This window comes from Coregonus lavaretus (assembly GCF_964263955.1).
Source record: "Coregonus lavaretus genome assembly, chromosome: 6".
NCBI lineage: Eukaryota > Metazoa > Chordata > Actinopteri > Salmoniformes > Salmonidae > Coregonus > Coregonus lavaretus.
In genome coordinates, this window is record NC_139993.1 from 25570928 (window position 1) to 25589294 (window position 18367).

Consider the following 18367-nt stretch of genomic DNA (forward strand, 5'->3'; position numbering starts at 1 on the left):
CAGTGCACAGCCTTCATATTCTATGAGAATTTCAGTTGGCAGGAAACCCATAAGCGTGCCATATGAGATTTCATCGGAAAAACGTATAGCTTAGCAGTGAAGCTAATACTTAGCTTGACACATTCATAACATAAAGATAAGTAGAAGCCGTTCGTTCTGCAATGTCTATTCACACAGAGTAATACGGCTCACACCTTGTGATTGGTCTTCTTGTGCTTGTGGCAGGTGACGGACACCACATAGGGCCAATCGGCAGGCTTCATGAGCACGCCGGCGATGTGAGCGCAGGTGACGTGGAAGGAGGTGGAGCAGCTGTCGTGGGAACACTGGATACACGCGCCGCACATCTGCTTGGTGTTTTTATGGCAGTACACACACTTCTGCAACACCAAAGAAGGAAATAGGTGTGTTAGAATCAAAACATCCTATTGACTGTGTCTAAAGTCTACATAAAGAAACTTTGACACTATTGTCAGAGCAATTAGTTATTTCAGGAGTATGTTTTAATATCGACAGGAGCAAGAAACTTGGCTGAAATAAATGCTTAACTTTGATTGAGTTTACTTTGATACAGAAGCAACACAGTGTACCCGTTGTGTCCGAAGTCAACGTTTTTTCAAGAACCCATCAAAATATTGTTAGAGCAAAAACGTTATTTCAGGAGTACAGTTTTACATGATGACAGAAGTCAAAACGTTGTGTAAAAGAAAGTGAACAATGATTAAATGCTCATCGTAAGTTTGGTGAAACAAGAAAATATGTCTTTCACTCTAAAGTTTACAAGTGAAACTTAGTTTTAGCTTTGATATTGGACATTTCATGAAAGGTGGGAAACACTCAATAATCAAATGCAGTTACAAAGATGGTGCGCTATGTTGCGTACAGCAGGAGTTTAAACAAGGCACTGTTTAAGAGAAAATATATATTTTACAACATTTTTAGTCGGCTATTCAAACTAATATCATATCTCCCTTTATCTGTTATTTTCCTGTCCATCCTTTATTCATTTTGCATCCCTGATTCTCTCGTGCCTGGCATTCCCTCACACCTCGCATCGGTCACTCATCTCTTTCTCCCATCTCTCCTTCACTCTCAAGACTTGTTTTCTAACTCTCCTCCCTCTCTCACCATCCACCTTTTTCTTTCTCCCACTCTTTCAACCTATTCCTCCCATCTCCACCCTCCCACCTACTAACCCACTCTCTTTCTCTCCATCCCTCTTTTCTTCTCTCCCATCTCTCCCCTTTACTTTCTTAACCCCTCTCCCTGCCTGCCCCCCTCTTCTGTCTCCCGCTCTCTCTCTCTGACAGATTGCATACAGCCCGCCGTGACCCGCTGGAGATCGATGGAAAATAAAAAATATTTATTAAAATGTCAATACTTCATTTTAGACCTCATGGGCCAGCGGTGGAAATGCACAACAGCTCTCGATAGGGTCTCGGCTCATAGATATTTCACCGGCCTCGCCGTCGCCTGATTTAATATTCCACTGGGCAGAATCATGACACAGGCTCCACAAATGGAACGAACCACAAGAGGAGATTTACGGACATCAACAAACATTTATTTTATTTCTTTGTTTGTTAAGTTCCCCCCTTTTTTGCTTTGGTCTTTGCCAGCTGAGGTAGAACCAATGCATCAAATTTCCTCATAGATTTACGTTCGAATTGAACATGGTCCCTTGTAAAATAAACTTTATAAAATAAATGAATAAATTGGGATGAGTTCTCAACTATGTTTTTTTATTTTTCCTACGGAGACTAAATTGAAGTGCTCACTAGTCTCTGCACTAATGAATGAATCGACGCATACTGAGTGTCTCATTCAACTCAAAATAAATCATGAATAGAGGAAAAACAAAGATACCGTGGAGTTCTTTGAGGGTTTGTGCTGCGTTACTGCTGGTTGCCATGGCACCTTGAGGTAGCCTAGTCAGAGAGCTCTGTAAATATTGTACACATTGTTATTTTTTAGTGTTTTTTTATGTTACTTTTTTTGTGGGGGTTTTGATTGCGCCAATGGATTGGCACCTGATTTGAACTCTTCCCATAACCAGCGCTCTAAAAAATAAAATAAAATAATTGGTAGCAATGGTACTCTGCATTTACAAAAGTTATAAAATATAGGAGCACCATAAAATACGATTTTTTTTAAACCTATTGAGATATAGCCAATATTGGCCTGATATGAATTCTAGCTACTTCTGAAGCACACGTTGTGCCCTAGAAACTATGTAACCCTGTAAAGACATTTGTTTATTATAAAAAGCTAAAATGTTGATACAAATACCTATCATTGAAATTACAAAGTTATTTATGGAATATTTAATGTTTCTACATTGTTTAAAAGCACTATTTTCAAACCACCTTAATGCTGTGCAATGTCAAATGCCCCCCCTATCCATGAAGACTATGGTAAGCCAATTTCTATTGTAGATTCTCACATTTAAAAACAAAATTAAGTTGGTTCTGGAAGTATTCTAAGGGTGATTATTAGGTTGCATAAACATGATTAGTGCTTTACCCCCACAATCCTGGCTTTCGATTGGCATAAATAAAGAGGATCCGTTGCTGCTGTTGGTCAGAGTCTGGCAGACAGGCTGCCTGACTTGGGAGAGAAACAGGCTTGCTTGAGCCTACTGCCTGAGGTTAATAGAAACAGCCCTTTTCTAATTCTGTATTTTAACTCTCCAAATTGAGTCTAATATAACCATTACCAATTATCACTAGATTTGAGAAATAGTGCTTACACGTGAGATGCATACAGTGGGGAGAACAAGTATTTGATACACTGCCGATTTTGCAGGTTTTCCTACTTACAAAGCATGTAGAGGTCTGTAATTTTTATCATAGGTACACTTTAACTGTGAGAGACGGAATTTTAAAAAAAGAAAATCCGAAAAATCACATTGTATGATTTTTAAGTAATTAATTTGCATTTTATTGCATGACATAAGTATTTGATACATCAGAAAAGCAGAATTTAATATTTGGTACAGAAACCTTTGTTTGCAATTACAGAGATCATACGTTTCCTGTAGGTCTTGACCAGGTTTGCACACACTGCAGCAGGGATTTTGGCCCACTCCTCCATACAGACCTTCTCCAGATCCTTCAGGTTTCGGGGCTGTCGCTGGGCAATACGGACTTTCAGCTCCCTCCAAAGATTTTCTATTGGGTTCAGGTCTGGAGACTGGCTAGGCCACTCTAGGACCTTGAGATGCTTCTTACGGAGCCACTCCTTAGTTGCCCTGGCTGTGTGTTTCGGGTCATTGTCATGCTGGAAGACCCAGCCACGACCCATTTTCAATGCTCTTACTGAGGGAAGGAGGTTGTTGGCCAAGATCTCGCGATACATGGTCCCATCCATCCTCCCCGCAATACGGTGCAGTCGTCCTGTCCCCTTTGCAGAAAAGCATCCCCAAAGAATGATGTTTCCACCTCCATGCTTCACGGTTGGGATGGTGTTCTTGGGGTTGTACTCATCCTTCTTCTTCCTCCAAACACGGCGAGTGGAGTTTAGACCAAAAAGCTCTATTTTTGTCTGATCAGACCACATGACCTTCTCCCATTCCTCCTCTGGATCATCCAGGTGGTCATTGGCAAACTTCAGACGGGCCTGGACATGCGCTGGCTTGAGCAGGGGGACCTTGCGTGCGCTGCAGGATTTTAATCCATGACGGCGTAGTGTGTTACTAATGGTTTTCTTTGAGACTGTGGTCCCAGCTCTCTTCAGGTCATTGACTAGGTCCTGCCGTGTAGTTCTGGGCTGATCCCTCACCTTCCTCATGATCATTGATGCCCCACGAGGTGAGATCTTGCATGGAGCCCCAGACCGAGGGTGATTGACCATCATCTTGAACTTCTTCCATTTTCTAATAATTGCGCCAACAGTTGTTGCCTTCTCACCAAGCTGCTTGCCTATTGTCCTGTAGCCCATCCCAGCCTTGTGCAGGTCTACAATTTTATCCCTGATGTCCTTACACAGCTCTCTGGTCTTGGCCATTGTGGAGAGGTTGGAGTCTGTTTGATTGAGTGTGTGGACAGGTGTCTTTTATACAGGTAACGAGTTCAAACAGGTGCAGTTAATACAGGTAATGAGTGGAGAACAGGAGGGCTTCTTAAAGAAAAACTAACAGGTCTGTGAGAGCCTGAATTCTTACTGGTTGGTAGGTGATCAAATACTTATGTCATGCAATAAAATGCAAATTAATTACTTAAAAATCATACAATGTGATTTTCTGGATTTTTGTTTTAGATTCCGTCTCTCACAGTTGAAGTGTACCTATGATAAAAATTACAGACCTCTACATGCTTTGTAAGTAGGAAAACCTGCAAAATCGGCAGTGTATCAAATACTTGTTCTCCCCACTGTATTTTGGCACTACACAATATAAACTTTCTCCATTAGAAAAAATATCATTTTCTACACAATTCTTATTAGTGCTTATAACTTTACCAAGTTAAATTTGACTGTACAATTTTATTTGTTCCAAGTTAGTGCACAGATTTGAGGGTTTGGTAGCCCTTTCCACTCACAGCCCATCATCCTGTATACGGGTTGAAAAGGGCAGAGTTTGTCATTGATAAGCACCTAAATTGGAAAGCAGTGGCTGTACAGTAACATGCTATACATTTACATTACATTACAGTCATTTAGCAGACGCTCTTATCCAGAGCGACTTACAGTTAGTGAGTACATACATGACGTCAGAGGTCACGTTCTCCGATTCAGTGCTGTATGGGTTTTGACTGAGAGCCATTATAAACTTGAGCACCGCACGCGACAAGAAGATGACCCCATCCCTCCCGCTAATTGGGCTACTTTTGCACCTTTGTTGTTTGAGTGAGGGAAATGCTGTAAATCGATGTGTTCTGAAAGTGGAGATGTTGAGGATTATAATAAATACCACTTTGATGTCACACAAGTAAACCACACACCCATGAGTCCAAATGTGCTCTTCACATTTCCATATTTGAAAACATGTAATTACAGTATCAACGTTTATGATCGCTATGTTTGATCCACAGTTACAAGGATGACATGCGTTATACCCTGGGTTGTCCTGAAGAGAATGAGCCTGTTTGTCGTATTGTGAAGACAATTAGCCGCGGAACACGCACTTGAAAGCATTCATGACTCAATTCTATGCGTACCAAAATTACAATCTGTTTGTCTGAAGTGCCTTTTGACTGGATTCAGTCTTGAGTCAGGTGAACTGTTGTGTCCTCGCCTTTGGTCTGATAATTTCCCCATTCTCTCCAAAGTGTTCTCTTTCAATTGCTACCATGGTCATGCATATGGTTTTTATAGATCTTCTGTTAGAAACATTCCAAGTAAGCATTTCACGGTAATGTCTACACCTGTTGTATTCGGCGCATGTGGCAAATAACATTTGATTTGATTTGATTTGGAAAATGGCCACATACATTTAGGCAAATTTCCCACAAGTGTAAAGGCGTCCGCATGCTTCAGTTTGGCTGGCGCCTAGCCCAACTCGGCTACGTGAATCGAACGAGTGTGCTCGCATACTCCCTTAAAAGACCTTCGCTTGAAAAAAATGAAAAAAGCGACAATAGTACTGTTTGTCCATTTTGAGGTGCCGTGGCCAGGGTACACTTCCTCAAAAGTCAGAATTACTCTAAGATAACTCAAGAAATCGGTCATTAATTTTGACGTTTTGCCGAGGAGATCTTAGTCGCGCAATTTTACATCTAACTACACTGAACAAAAATATAAAACGCAACATGCAAAGTGTTGGTCCCATGTTTCATGAACTGAAATAAAAGATCCCAGAAATGTTCCATCCGCACAAAAAGCTTATTTCTTTCAAATGTTGTGCACAAATTTGTTTACATCCCTGTTAGTGAGCATTTCTCCTTTGCCAATATAATCCATCCACCTGACAGGTGAATCTGATTAAACAGCATTATCATTACACAGGTGCACTTTGTGCTGGGCACAATAAAAGGCCACTCTAAAATGTGCAGTTTTGTCAAACAACACAATGCCACAGATGTCTCAAGTTTTGAGGGAGCGTGCAATTGGCATGCTGACTGCAGGAATGTCCACCAGAGATGTTGCCAGAGAATGTAATGTTCATTTCTCTACCATAAGCCGCCTCCAACGTTGTTTTAGAGAACTTGGCAGTACATCCAACCGGCCTCACAATCACAGACCTTGTGTATGGGGTTGTGCGGGCGAGCGCTTTGCTGATGTCAACGTTGAGAACAGCATGCCCCATGGTGCCAGTGGGGTTATGGTATGGGCAGGCATAAGCTACAGACAATGAACAAAATTGCATTTTATTGATGGCAATTTGAATGCACAGAAATACCGTGACGAGTTCTTGAGGCCCCATTGTGAGGCCCATTTATTTAAAAGTATCTGTATTCTCAGTTATGTGAAATACATAGATTAGGGCATAATGAATTTATTACAATGGACTGATTTCCTCATATTAACTGTATGTAACTCAGTAAAACCATTGAAATTGTTGCATTGTATATATTTGTGCAGTATAAGATGTTTGGTGCAGTATTTCTTAATGAAAAAATGTGCATGAAAACAAGTCGTCTCTCGTTGAATGACAAAGACTTTCTTGAAGAATCCCTACTGTTGACCAATCACCGACGAAGGGGCGTAGACTACGGCTACAGACTTCGGCTTGCCTCAAGAAAAATTGTTTCAGCTGGGAAGCATGCAGACACCTTAATGGGTTAAGACAGAGGAGAGGAAAGAGAGGAGATATTGTACATTTCTCCATTCTCCTTACAAGCCTTGCTCAACTCATGACCCCCCTTGTTCCACCCACAGGTTACGTGCCTGACCATGACACTAGCGAATCTGCACATGCTTTTTTCTCTGGGGCACTCGGAAGCAACAGTACAGGGAAGCCTAATTATTACAACTATTATTATCTGAGTGATTTTTTTGCTCTCAAATTAAAATTCCAGGTCGCACAGCAAAATATTTAGGAGCATTTAAGGCCAAAATGGTAGCACTTAAGAGCCCTGCCCATAACCCAAACTTTTCAAATCGTTTTTCTGAATACAAGCAAATATCAATGGGTTCCGAGAACACAACATAGTGTACAGCAGTGTCGACTTCGGACATCCACGCCAGATGACAAGAACATTGACAGTACACATGGGCCTCGTCACTGGCCAGAGAACCCAGGAAGAAGGGGGCCACTTCTCATCACACCTCCAGCATAGGACAATGTCCAGGACACTCAGCCTGATTGAACCAAATGGTACTCAGGCGGCCTGCAGGTGACATAGACCCAGCAGGGTCCTGATGAAGAGTGATGATGACTACGGCTCAGCCAAGGAGATTCTCCATTGGAATTGATGGACTGCACACAAAGTGCCTCAAAAACTATTTTATTTCCTCAAGCAAACAGCATAAACGGACTGAAAACGGTTAAAAGTGTTGAGATGTGTGTGTAATAAGACTGAGTTTTGGAATGTGTGTTAGGATGTTTTTCTGCCATTAACAGGTATTAACCTGAAAAGTATACTATTTGGTATATGTACAAATCGGACCGTCTTGACTCAAACGTTTAAAGAATTTATGAAAGTGTACAAAGCACTCTTGTAGTCATGTGGACATTTATTAACTCATGCCCTGCGCAAGCCAAACAGAACAATGTAGGCGATGAATGGGAGTGGACTTAGCCCCTGGAACCTTTCCCTCACCTGAACCAATGACAGCGCTCCTGAACAGAGGCCTTACCTCCTCCTGTCCCAGGACGACAAAACTGAACGTGTGGAAACAGCACCTCGTGTTCAGACCTGCGACCAGACTTGGTTGCTGTCATTTATGAACCAAAGAATAATTCAAGGCCAGCCCGCACAGGGACCTTGTCAAAACACTGGACTACTGAAATCCCTTTTTTGAACTGTGCATGCATGGACAGTTCTCTGAAGAACATTGGGTGCAGACTAAACGTAACAGTATCCAGCTCGAGCTCACCTATGTTTTCTTTGATTTGACTGAGCGTGTAAATCTGTATCTTGTTACTTTATTAATAAGGCTATCATTCTCCTAGAATTACCTGTTTCACTTCATCTTTAGTACTTTCAAATAATTGTCTTGCTTTTGTCCATTTGATCAAATGCTCTAGAAAAACATTTTCCCTTATTCTATTCCCTTTCCTCTTTTTGATTCTCATTCTGTACCGTATAGTAGTTTGCCAGCAAAATCGTCACCATTCATTCATCCTGTAAACTCTGCTTTATCTTGATGTTCCTAGAATAAATGTGTGTTTATAAAGTATCTACTGGCCTCTGAGAATGCATTTACCTTGTCATTTAAGAACTTAATGACCTTCAGAATAATATGATAATTGTGGTTATAATTTATCGTTTCTTGTTGACAAATAACAAGTGGTGCCCCAAATTAATTAGATTACACCATTCCTCTACAATAGAGATAAGCCCAGTCATCCAAATCATTAGGAGGGTGCGACAGCTTTTTACAGCCCTTTTCAAAGGTGGAGGAAACGAGCCTTTGACAGCGCTCGGATGTAAATTATTCAAAAGACGATCTTCACTTCTTTTGATCGATTATTCAGGGGGAAGGGGGGGGGGGGGGGGTGAGACATTATTTGTAGATTTGTGACAATGCCACTGCAGAGGCTGTGTGACTGACTGAAGTCGCTTTGGATGAAGGGAGGGAGTGAGTGAAAAAGGGATGGATGAAGGGAGGACGTGAGTGAGAAAGGGATGGATGAAGGGAGGGAAGGGAGCAGTCTGTTCAAAGGTGCGGCAGCAATGGGAAATTGCCTCCTGCCCGCGGGATCAATGCAGTTCATTTAGCACATTGAGAAACGACACCTGATTATTCAGCCATTCATTTCAGTGCATCTATTATTTAACTCCGCCAACGTCCTCCTCGGCTCACTAATACACCATCCATCCATCCAGGAGGAGAGAGGGAGTGATGGATGGTAGGAAACGGAGTGACAGAGCAAAAGAGAGAATGAGAGACAGTTGAGAGTGAAGGGAGTTGGTGAGAGAGAGAGAGAGAGAGAGAGAGAGGTGACAGTGAAGGGAGTTGAAGAGAGAGAAGGAAAGAAAGGAAAGACCGACTGACAGAGATGATGAAGGAGTGATTGTCAGAGAGGAGGAGTGATGGAGAGCGAAAGAGAGTATGAAAGTGGGAGACGCGAGGTAGTATGTGAGGGAATAGTTGAGAGACCAGGGCCCGTATCCACAAAGCATCTCAGAGTAGGAGTGCTGATCTAGGATCTGTCCATATAATCTTATTCATTATGATCTAAACTGCAAAACTGATCCAAGATCAGCACTCCTACTCTAAGATGCTTTGTGGATACGGGCCCAGGTAGCGACAGAGCAATCGCAGCAGTTTAGGAGCAGGATGGGAAGAGCGTAATCCTAGACTATCCAGCTTAATTTTGAGAAGGCTCCCCCGATTCAAAGGAGATCACAAAATGTAGGCATCTGACGAAAATGCCTTGTTTTTTTACACGTCGGCCATCTAGGACCAGAGTCATGTACATTAGGGCACACTGTTAGGGCCACTCACTGGACAAGTTCAGGTAGTCCCCTTCCCTGTTTCAGTCCATTTGGTGCCAATTGAGCATGACTCTTGGGCTCCCTCCCTCCCTCCACTCACCAGACTCTTCCTGTTCTCTGGGATGGCGCTGATGTCCACCGGCTCCCTCTCGATGGCGTTGACGAAGCGGGCCTCGGCCACAGCGATGGCACAGATCACATGGACCCACCTGGAGGGAGGAGAAGAGAGGACACATGACATGTGTGTGTGTGTGGGGAGCGGACACATATGACGTGAGCCCCCAACTGTTCACAACACACCACACAGCGAACAACTTATCACAAGTAATGCATGTTACAGTAACATAGGGTATGGCCAGTGTTTTGCAGAAGTTAGGGAAGGGGACACTGACTGGTTGTCCGTGGTCATCTTCAGAGCGCCTCCCCGTAAGTTACACAGACAGCAGTCCTGTGAGAACACATAAAAGCAAAGGTTAGGATGTGGGTAGCCAGTGGGCACAGAGGGGAAGTGGGGGATGTTGTTCAGCTAAACCTTTTTTTTGTAGGTTTGAAAAACAGTTTGGGATAAGACCGCTCTTCCGACTACTGGAGTAGTGAATGAGGGAAAGTCAGCACAGTTTAAGAGTGACAGTTGTATCAACATCCCTGCATATAAAATATGTTTCCAAATTGTATAAATGGATAGGTATTGTCAATAAAGAAGCCCAGTGGTTTGAGTCCATATGAAGTTGTTTCCGGTGAAGGCATAATGCGGTTTTGTGTTGATTTGATTGAGGACTCACCGCTGTCCAGGCGAGCGCTGTACATCTCAAACACTTCCAGGCCTCGTTGTGTACTGTGTCCGGCCTAACACCATAACAACCTGGAGAGAGAGAGAGAGAGAGAGAGAGAGAGAGAGAGAGAGAGAGAGAGGGTAGAGAGAGAGAGAGAGAGAGAGAGAGAGAGGCATAGAGAAAATTAATTTTCTGGCCTGCCTTTCACACTTATTGGCACTGAACCTACTGAGCCATGGGCTCAGAAAATTATTATGTTAATCAAAGCACAACTTTCTCCTCCTCTCTCACAAAATAATATTTGTACAAATCCCCACATATACAGTGGGGGTAAAAAGTATTTAGTCAGCCACCAATTGTGCAAGTTCTCCCACTTAAAAAGATGAGAGAGGCCTGTAACTTTCATCATAGGTACACGTCAACTATGACAGACAAATTGAGATTTTTTTTCTCCAGAAAATCACATTGTAGGATTTTTAATGAATTTATTTGCAAATTATGGTGGAAAATAAGTATTTGGTCACCTACAAACAAGCAAGATTTCTGGCTCTCACAGACCTGTAACTTCTTCTTTAAGAGGCTCCTCTGTCCTCCACTCGTTAATGGCACCTGTTTGAACTTGTTATCAGTATAAAAGACACCTGTCCACAACCTCAAACAGTCACACTCCAAACTCCACTATGGCCAAGACCAAAGAGCTGTCAAAGGACACCAGAAACAAAATTGTAGACCTGCACCAGGCTGGGAAATGGAAGACATACAAGACCACTGATAATCTCCCTCGATCTGGGGCTCCACGCAAGATCTCACCCGTGGGGTCAAAATGATCACAAGAACGGTGAGCAAAAATCCCAGAACCACACGGGGGGACCTAGTGAATGACCTGCAGAGAGCTGGGACCAAAGTAACAAAGCCTACCATCAGTAACACAATACGCCGCCAGGGACTCAAATCCTGCAGTGCCAGACGTATCCCCCTGCTTAAGCCAGTACATGTCCAGGCCCGTCTGAAGTTTGCTAGAGTGCATTTGGATGATCCAGAAGAGGATTGGGAGAATGTCATATGGTCAGATGAAACCAAAATAGAACTTTTTGGTAAAAACTCAACTCGTCGTGTTTGGAGGACAAACAATGCTGAGTTGCATCCAAAGAACACCATACCTACTGTGAAGCATGGGGGTGGAAACATCATGCTTTGGGGCTGTTTTTCTGCAAAGGGACCAGGACGACTGATCCGTGTAAAGGAAAGAATGAATGGGGCCATGTATCGTGAGATTTTGAGTGAAAACCTCCTTTCATCAGCAAGGGCATTGAAGATGAAACGTGGCTGGGTCTTTCAGCATGACAATGATCCCAAACACACCGCCCGGGCAACGAAGGAGTGGCTTCATAAGAAGCATTTCAAGGTCCTGGAGTGGCCTAGCCAGTCTCCAGATCTCAACCCCATAGAAAATCTTTGGAGGGAATTGAAAGTCCGTGTTGCCCAGCGACAGCCCCAAAACATCACTGCACTAGAGGAGATCTGCATGGAGGAATGGGCCAAAATACCAGCAACAGTGTGTGAAAACCTTGTGTAGACTTACAGAAAACGTTTGACCTGTGTCATTGCCAACAAAGGGTATATAACAAAGTATTGAGAAACTTTTGTTATTGACCAAATACTTATTTTCCACCATAATTTGCAAATAAATTCATTAAAAATCCTACAATGTGATTTTCTGGATATTTTTTTCTCATTTTGTCTGTCATAGTTGACGTGTACCTATGATGAAAATTACAGGCCTCTCTCATCTTTTTAAGTGGGAGAACTTGCACAATTGGTGGCTGACTAAATACTTTTTTTCCCCACTGTACATGTCATTGGCTGTTCTGCAGTAGTCACTTATTGGGCGGCAAAAGCGTTTTTTTGGTTTTGTTTCAGCATTTTAACTTGTGGGCATTGAGATCAACTACACTCGACCTTCCAGACCAAAGCAATGACCCGGGAAGAGAAGACGAGAGTGGGGGTTGAGAAGAGAGCGCGTTTGTTTTTGACAGGATGCCTCCCCGCTTAATTTCTTCTTATCAATAACTTTGGTGCTGCTACCTGTCCAGTGTCTAGCTAGCTCCTCTCTCCTGGATGGACTAATGAATTTCCCTGTCTGGGGTGTTAGCCCCGCTTTAGTGCTAATAAGAACCCAGGAGGCCCACTGGGGGGGGGGGGGGGGGGGTGTGTGTCCTTCACTAAGGAACCAATTGTGTTTACATGTGGCCTAAATGCATGCCTTTATGTGGAATCTCATCCATGATAAAACATGTGTGACTATCAATTCACTGAAACTGAGGATAACAACAGAGTTGAGAACAATCATCTCAGCCGAAGCTGAACTGAAATGTAGTCAAAACCCAACTAAGCAAGCGGGAAAAAACACACACAGCTGATAACAAGCTCCCTGCCATCTCGTGGTGCTGCACTTTGACAGATGTTGCACTTTGACAGATGCCGTATGCCCCTTAAAATTGAACTACCGCCATCTCTGGGAAAAAAATAACAAGTGGTGGGGAAAGCGGGTTTGTTGGTAAATAAAGAGAGAGGGAACTTTCTGGAGTGTTGCCTTCAGAAAGAGAGGCTGTGTATTTCAAGACATGGCATATGGGGGTGTAGTGAGATACCTAATGGGCTGGATGATTCTCTTCTCATCATTTATCTTGAAAAAACATATACTAAAAACGTGGAAATCATTAACACAATGGAAAAATCTAATGATTTATTATTGAAATATTGAAATAGCATGGGCGGGTCGAGAAAAACAAATTGATACAATTTAAGGCCAAGTGGCAAACAACAATGCAGGCACTAGGGATGGGGGCGTCAGCATGCAGGTCTGGGCAGATGACATGTAGTTGTTGTTTGTGTGCGTCTGTAAGTTGTTGTTGGTATGTATAAGTTTGTATATGGAATGGAAAAATGTATATGTAAAAAAAGAAAGAGGTTGATTCCCAAACAGCACCCTATGGTGCCATTTGGGACACAACCCGAAGCCTGCTCACTGTTGTGCTATAGGCCCGCCGCTGACAGCCTTAACCCAGTCAAGGCCCTGTCTTCGTTGCCTCTGGATTTCTGCAGGTGCTCAATGGAGCTAGGATATAAAGGTGTGTGTGTGTGTGGTGTTGAAGGCCTGGGTGAGTTGGCCTCTACAGCATGTCCGTTCCTGACCTCTCCTGACCTCTCCTGACCTCAGCAGCTGGCGAGGGCCGAACGCAGCCCCCGGGCCGGCCAGACAGCTGCTGGGGATGTGTGTGTGGTAAGAACGTACTGTAATTACTATCTCATTCTAACCAAAGCTGGGGAATAGTCAAATTTGGAGTAATTAGATGGCTGTAAGCCAACAAAGACAGTTGCCCATGTTCATCATGTCAAAAAAGAATATTTGATTTTCAGCAGGTGGAGAATCAGCACATGAATTGTAAAGCAGACCTGCCAACCTGAATAATTTTTATGAGTACCACTTCAGCGTGGCGCCGGCACCCCCGGCCCACACGACGGCGCACGTGCGACACCCACTGCTTAAAAAACATTTTTTAACCTGATAAATGATGTTGCCGGCAGAAGACTGCCTCAGTAGGAATGGTAGGCTATAGACTGTTATGGGTACTTGGTAATTGGCTGCTCTTCAGTAGCTAACTAGAAATATGTTTAAATCACAGGAGGCTGCTGAGGGGAGGACGGCTCATAATAATGGCTGGAATGGAGAAAATGGAATGGTATCAACCACGTTTGATGTATTTGATACCATTCAACCATTCCGCTCCAGCCATTACCAAGAGCCCGTCTTCCCCAATTAAGGTGCCACCAACCTCCTGTGGTTTAAATGTACAATCAGGGCTCTCCCTAGGATTTTCTGACAAGGTGGTGCTGATGTAGGCCTAAAGTTGGTTAGGGGTGGGGGGGGGGGGGGTCTGGAGTGTGTCAGTCAACTTTCCCCTCAGGAAGTTGGGAGCATTTAAAATGTTTTAAAAACCTGTAACTGCCATTTCCTGAAACCTGAAGTCTTAAATCATATCAAACAATGTAGCCAACACAGAAGTCTTGTGTTTGATCCTGAATGAAATTGAGGTGGTCTCAAATGTTTTAAGGTTAACTTTAGGTGTAATGATTATTCTAAATAATAGGTGTCTTTATGTGGATAGTCTAGTGAAAATGTAAACTGGCTTCTTAATTTTGTTAGGGGAGAAAATTCAGAATAATTCAATTACTGGATACAATGTAGTAGTCTAGCTTACTGTAGGCTATTTAGAATATGAAACAACTGAACTAGGCCTATATGAGCACGTTTCAGATCTCCATCCCTGACCTAATCCATCAAATTAGATCTGACTACTAGTCCACCATTCATTTAACATGAACTGACTCATCACATAATTAGCAGCCTACTGACATACAGCTAGATCAAGAGGACAGATCAAGAACTGATTAATTAACATAGGCCTACTAATAACAGTCTAACATAACTTTCTGTGAAGGACGGTATTAGCGGAAAAGCTCTCACTACCATGTCTGTTTCCATTCACACAGCGACGCGCACTGAGCTACCGCAACACTGCATGTTGAGGAGATCAAAGCATGTGCGGGCATGTTTAAAGGCTCTACATGGTCAATCTGACATCTGCAGTGGCCATACAGCATTTACTGAGATATGGCCTCTGCAGAAGTCAGGGCATTTATACTTCTTGCGCCTCGCTGAGCAGCTCAGAGCTGCTGTGAAGGAAGTTGTCAAGGAAGTGAGTTTGTGTTTATACAGGACCTCCCACCCCCACCTACCATCAACCAATCATGTCAATGCGGAGCTATACGGAGCCCTCCGCATTGTTACAAAATTTGGCCGGCGCACGCTGATGCGGTACGGAGCTCAATTTGGCCTCTGCATGCCTCCGACCTCATTTTCGGATCAAGCATAAATTGGCTTTTAGTTGTCGAACAACGCTGTAGCTAACTACCTTCGTCAAAATGACGCCTTAGCTAAGGAGCTAACTACGAAATGATAGTGGTTATGTGCTTGACAAACACACACAATTTTGGAAAATGTATTTGGCAAACAGTTCGTTCTCCATTTTCCCTACTCTTTTTCCACTTACATCAGTGGTATCAACGGACGAAGTGGAGAGCTGCCATCCAGCTTAAGGAAGAAAAATAGTACCAGAGACGGAAGAAGACACGAGACATTCCACTCGCTGTTTTTTTCTGGTTCTTTCTGGTTCAATTGAATTAAGTAGACCAGACCCAGCTGCTATCGCATTGGTGTCTAAGGGAGAGCCACCCCCTTAAGTAGACAGGACCTGAAAAAAAATGTCCAATGGTAAACGGCCTGACTCAACGATCTTCATATATTCACCATATTTGATAGTACGACGACTACGGGGGGGCGGGCCGGAGCAGAGCGCTTGAGATTTTTTATCCTCGCCCAAGTCCTCTAATCAGAGTAGCGTCACCTGGCTGCACTGTGTTGCACGCTAACCTTTCCCCCGTGTGTGCACTCTAACCGCTCCCTGCCTCCTGGCTCCTCACCAAACAGAGGCTAACCTAATTGGCTACGCAGCTTAGACTGGCCGTGTAAAAAGTGACACCAAACTATTTTATTTACCTATTTTTCTGCAGGGGGACAGTCTTAGGGGGGGCTCACTGGCACAACAATCCCGGTCAGTTCAGGCTGAGTTGCAGTAAATTAGCTAGAACAATTTGATTGGCATTTTGATCCTCGCGGAGAGAAATCCTTGCTTCGTCCCGAGGGGGTGCAAATACGTAATGGGAATTTAGATTAATACGGCGTGCAATACTACGGACCATTAGTTGGCTGAATAAATACAAGACTGGAGAGAACAGACACAGTCATTACAGTCTTTAGTAAACATGGTGGGGGAGATGACTGGCTGGTTGCCTGGTACTGACTGTATACTGTGAGGGAGTTGACTGGTTGGTACTGACTGACTGGCATGGATTTACCAGAATATTCACCAGATTTATTGGTGTGGTGTGGTGTGGGTTTGGTCGGTTGGTATTGGAGTTTTGAATGTATTAGAGATTTGTCTGGCTGGTAATTGACCTATGTAAACATGGTGTTTTATCTGGTTGACTGATAGCATCTTGACTGAATTGATATAAACACTGTGTGTGTTTTGTCTGTGTGTCTGTCTGGCACTGTCCACCTCTCTGTCTGCCTGCCCGTCAATCCATCTGTCTACTCACTGGCGTGGACCTGCAGGCTGCAGGAGGAGCAGGAGAGCAGCGGACTGGTGCCGTCGTCTCCAGTGTGGGAGTTGGAGGGCAGCGGCTCTGTGTTGCCTGCCCCGGCGCTGAAGCACATCTCGGGGACCAGCGGATGGGTGCGGCTGCCGCAGCGGGATACGTTGTGATGGTTAGGGGCACCGGGGCTGTCGGTCGGGTATGAAGAGTCCTTCTGGAGCTGAATGAAACAGGAGATATAAACCCGTACACTGTTGAAAAGGAGGAATAAATCCAAAACGGAGGCTTAAACGCAAAAATATTATAATAAACATATGTTTATTTGAACATCATGGTGCCCAAAAGTTCATAGTGCAAAAATAAAAGCCATCATCATTTTCACACTGTTTGCAACCCTGAAGAAGGCACTCTGTGCCCAAACATTGGTTAGGTGTACCCATTACATTGCTGGGAGCATATTTAGAGTGTGAGACCTTCTTTCTTTCCTTTTATACAGTTGACCTCCGTTAGTCAGCACCCCTACAAACATTTTTGGGTGTGCGTCAACAAATGCTTTTTACTAAACTTTTTATCAAATGACAGAGCAAATGGTTAACTTTCTTTGGCATAGCCCATAGTTGTCAAAGACAACTGTTGCCTGATTGCGATGTTGATAGTGTTTGTGCCATAGAGATACATTACAAAATATACATTGTTCTATTTTAGTCTACACTACCGGTAAAACGTTTTAGAACACCTACTCATTCAAGTTTTTAAAGTTTTTTCTTCTTCTAATTTCTACATTGTAGAATAGTAGTGAAGACATCAAAACTATGAAATAACACACATGGAATCATGTAGTAACAAAAAAAGTGTTAAACAAATCACAATATATTTTATATTTGAGATTCTTCAAATAGCCACCCTTTGCCATGATGACAGCTTTGCACACTCTTGGCATTCTCTCAACCGGCTTCACCTGGAATGCTTTTCCAACAGTCTTGAAGGAGTTCCCACATATGCTGAGCACTTGTTGGCTGCTTTTCCTTCACTCTGCGGTCCGACTCATCCCAAACCATCTCAATTTGGTTGAGATCGGGGGATTGTGGAGGCCAGGTCAACTAATGCAGCACTCCATCACTCTCCTTCTTGGTAAAATAGCCCTTACACAGCCTGGAGGAGGTGTGTTGGGTCATTGTCTTGTTGAAAAACAAATGATAGTCCCACTAAGTGCAAACCAGATGGGATGGCGTATCGCTGCAGAATGCTGTGGTAGCCATGCTGGTTAAGTGTCCCTTGAAATCTAAATAACTCACAGACAGTGTCACCAGCAAAGCACCCCCACACCATAACACCTCCTCCTCCATGCTTTATGGTGGGAAATACACATGCAGAGATCATCCATTCACCCACACCGCATCTCACAAAAACACGGCGGTTGGAACCAAAAATCTCCAATTTGGACTCCAGACCAAATGACAGATTTCCACCGGTCTAATGTCCATTGCTCGTGGTTCTTGGCCCAAGCAAGTCTCTTCTTATTATTGGTGTCCTTTAGTAGTGGTTTCTTTGCAGCAGTTCGACCATGAAGGCATGATTCATGCAGTCTCCTCTGAACAACTGATGTTGAGATGTGTCTGTTACTTGAACTCTGTGAAGCATTTATTTGGGCTGCAATTTCTGAGGCTGATAACTCTAATGAGTTTCATCATAGCGCTTGATGGTTTTTGCGACTGCACTGGAAGAAACTTTAAAAGTTCTTGAAATGTTCCGTATTGACCTTCATGTCTTAAAGTAATGATGGACTGTCGTTTCTCTTTGCTTATTTGAGCTGTTCTTGCCATAATATGGACT

At 43.3% G+C, this 18367-nt stretch overlaps 1 protein-coding gene across 1 annotated transcript in view; it reads right to left on the reverse strand.

The window, feature by feature from the left end:
• Positions 1-18367, reverse strand: part of LOC311130572 (lysine-specific demethylase 4B-like) — a 32702-nt gene that overhangs the window by 13049 nt on the left and 1286 nt on the right. The window contains exons 2-6 of the mRNA XM_084163339.1: positions 16538-16785; positions 10325-10404; positions 9935-9990; positions 9643-9751; positions 195-380 (exon numbers count right to left, since the gene is read on the reverse strand). Of these exons, the coding sequence (XP_084019465.1) occupies positions 195-380; positions 9643-9751; positions 9935-9990; positions 10325-10404; positions 16538-16655 (549 nt within the window). The 5' untranslated portion in view covers positions 16656-16785. The remainder of the gene's footprint in view (positions 1-194; positions 381-9642; positions 9752-9934; positions 9991-10324; positions 10405-16537; positions 16786-18367) is intronic.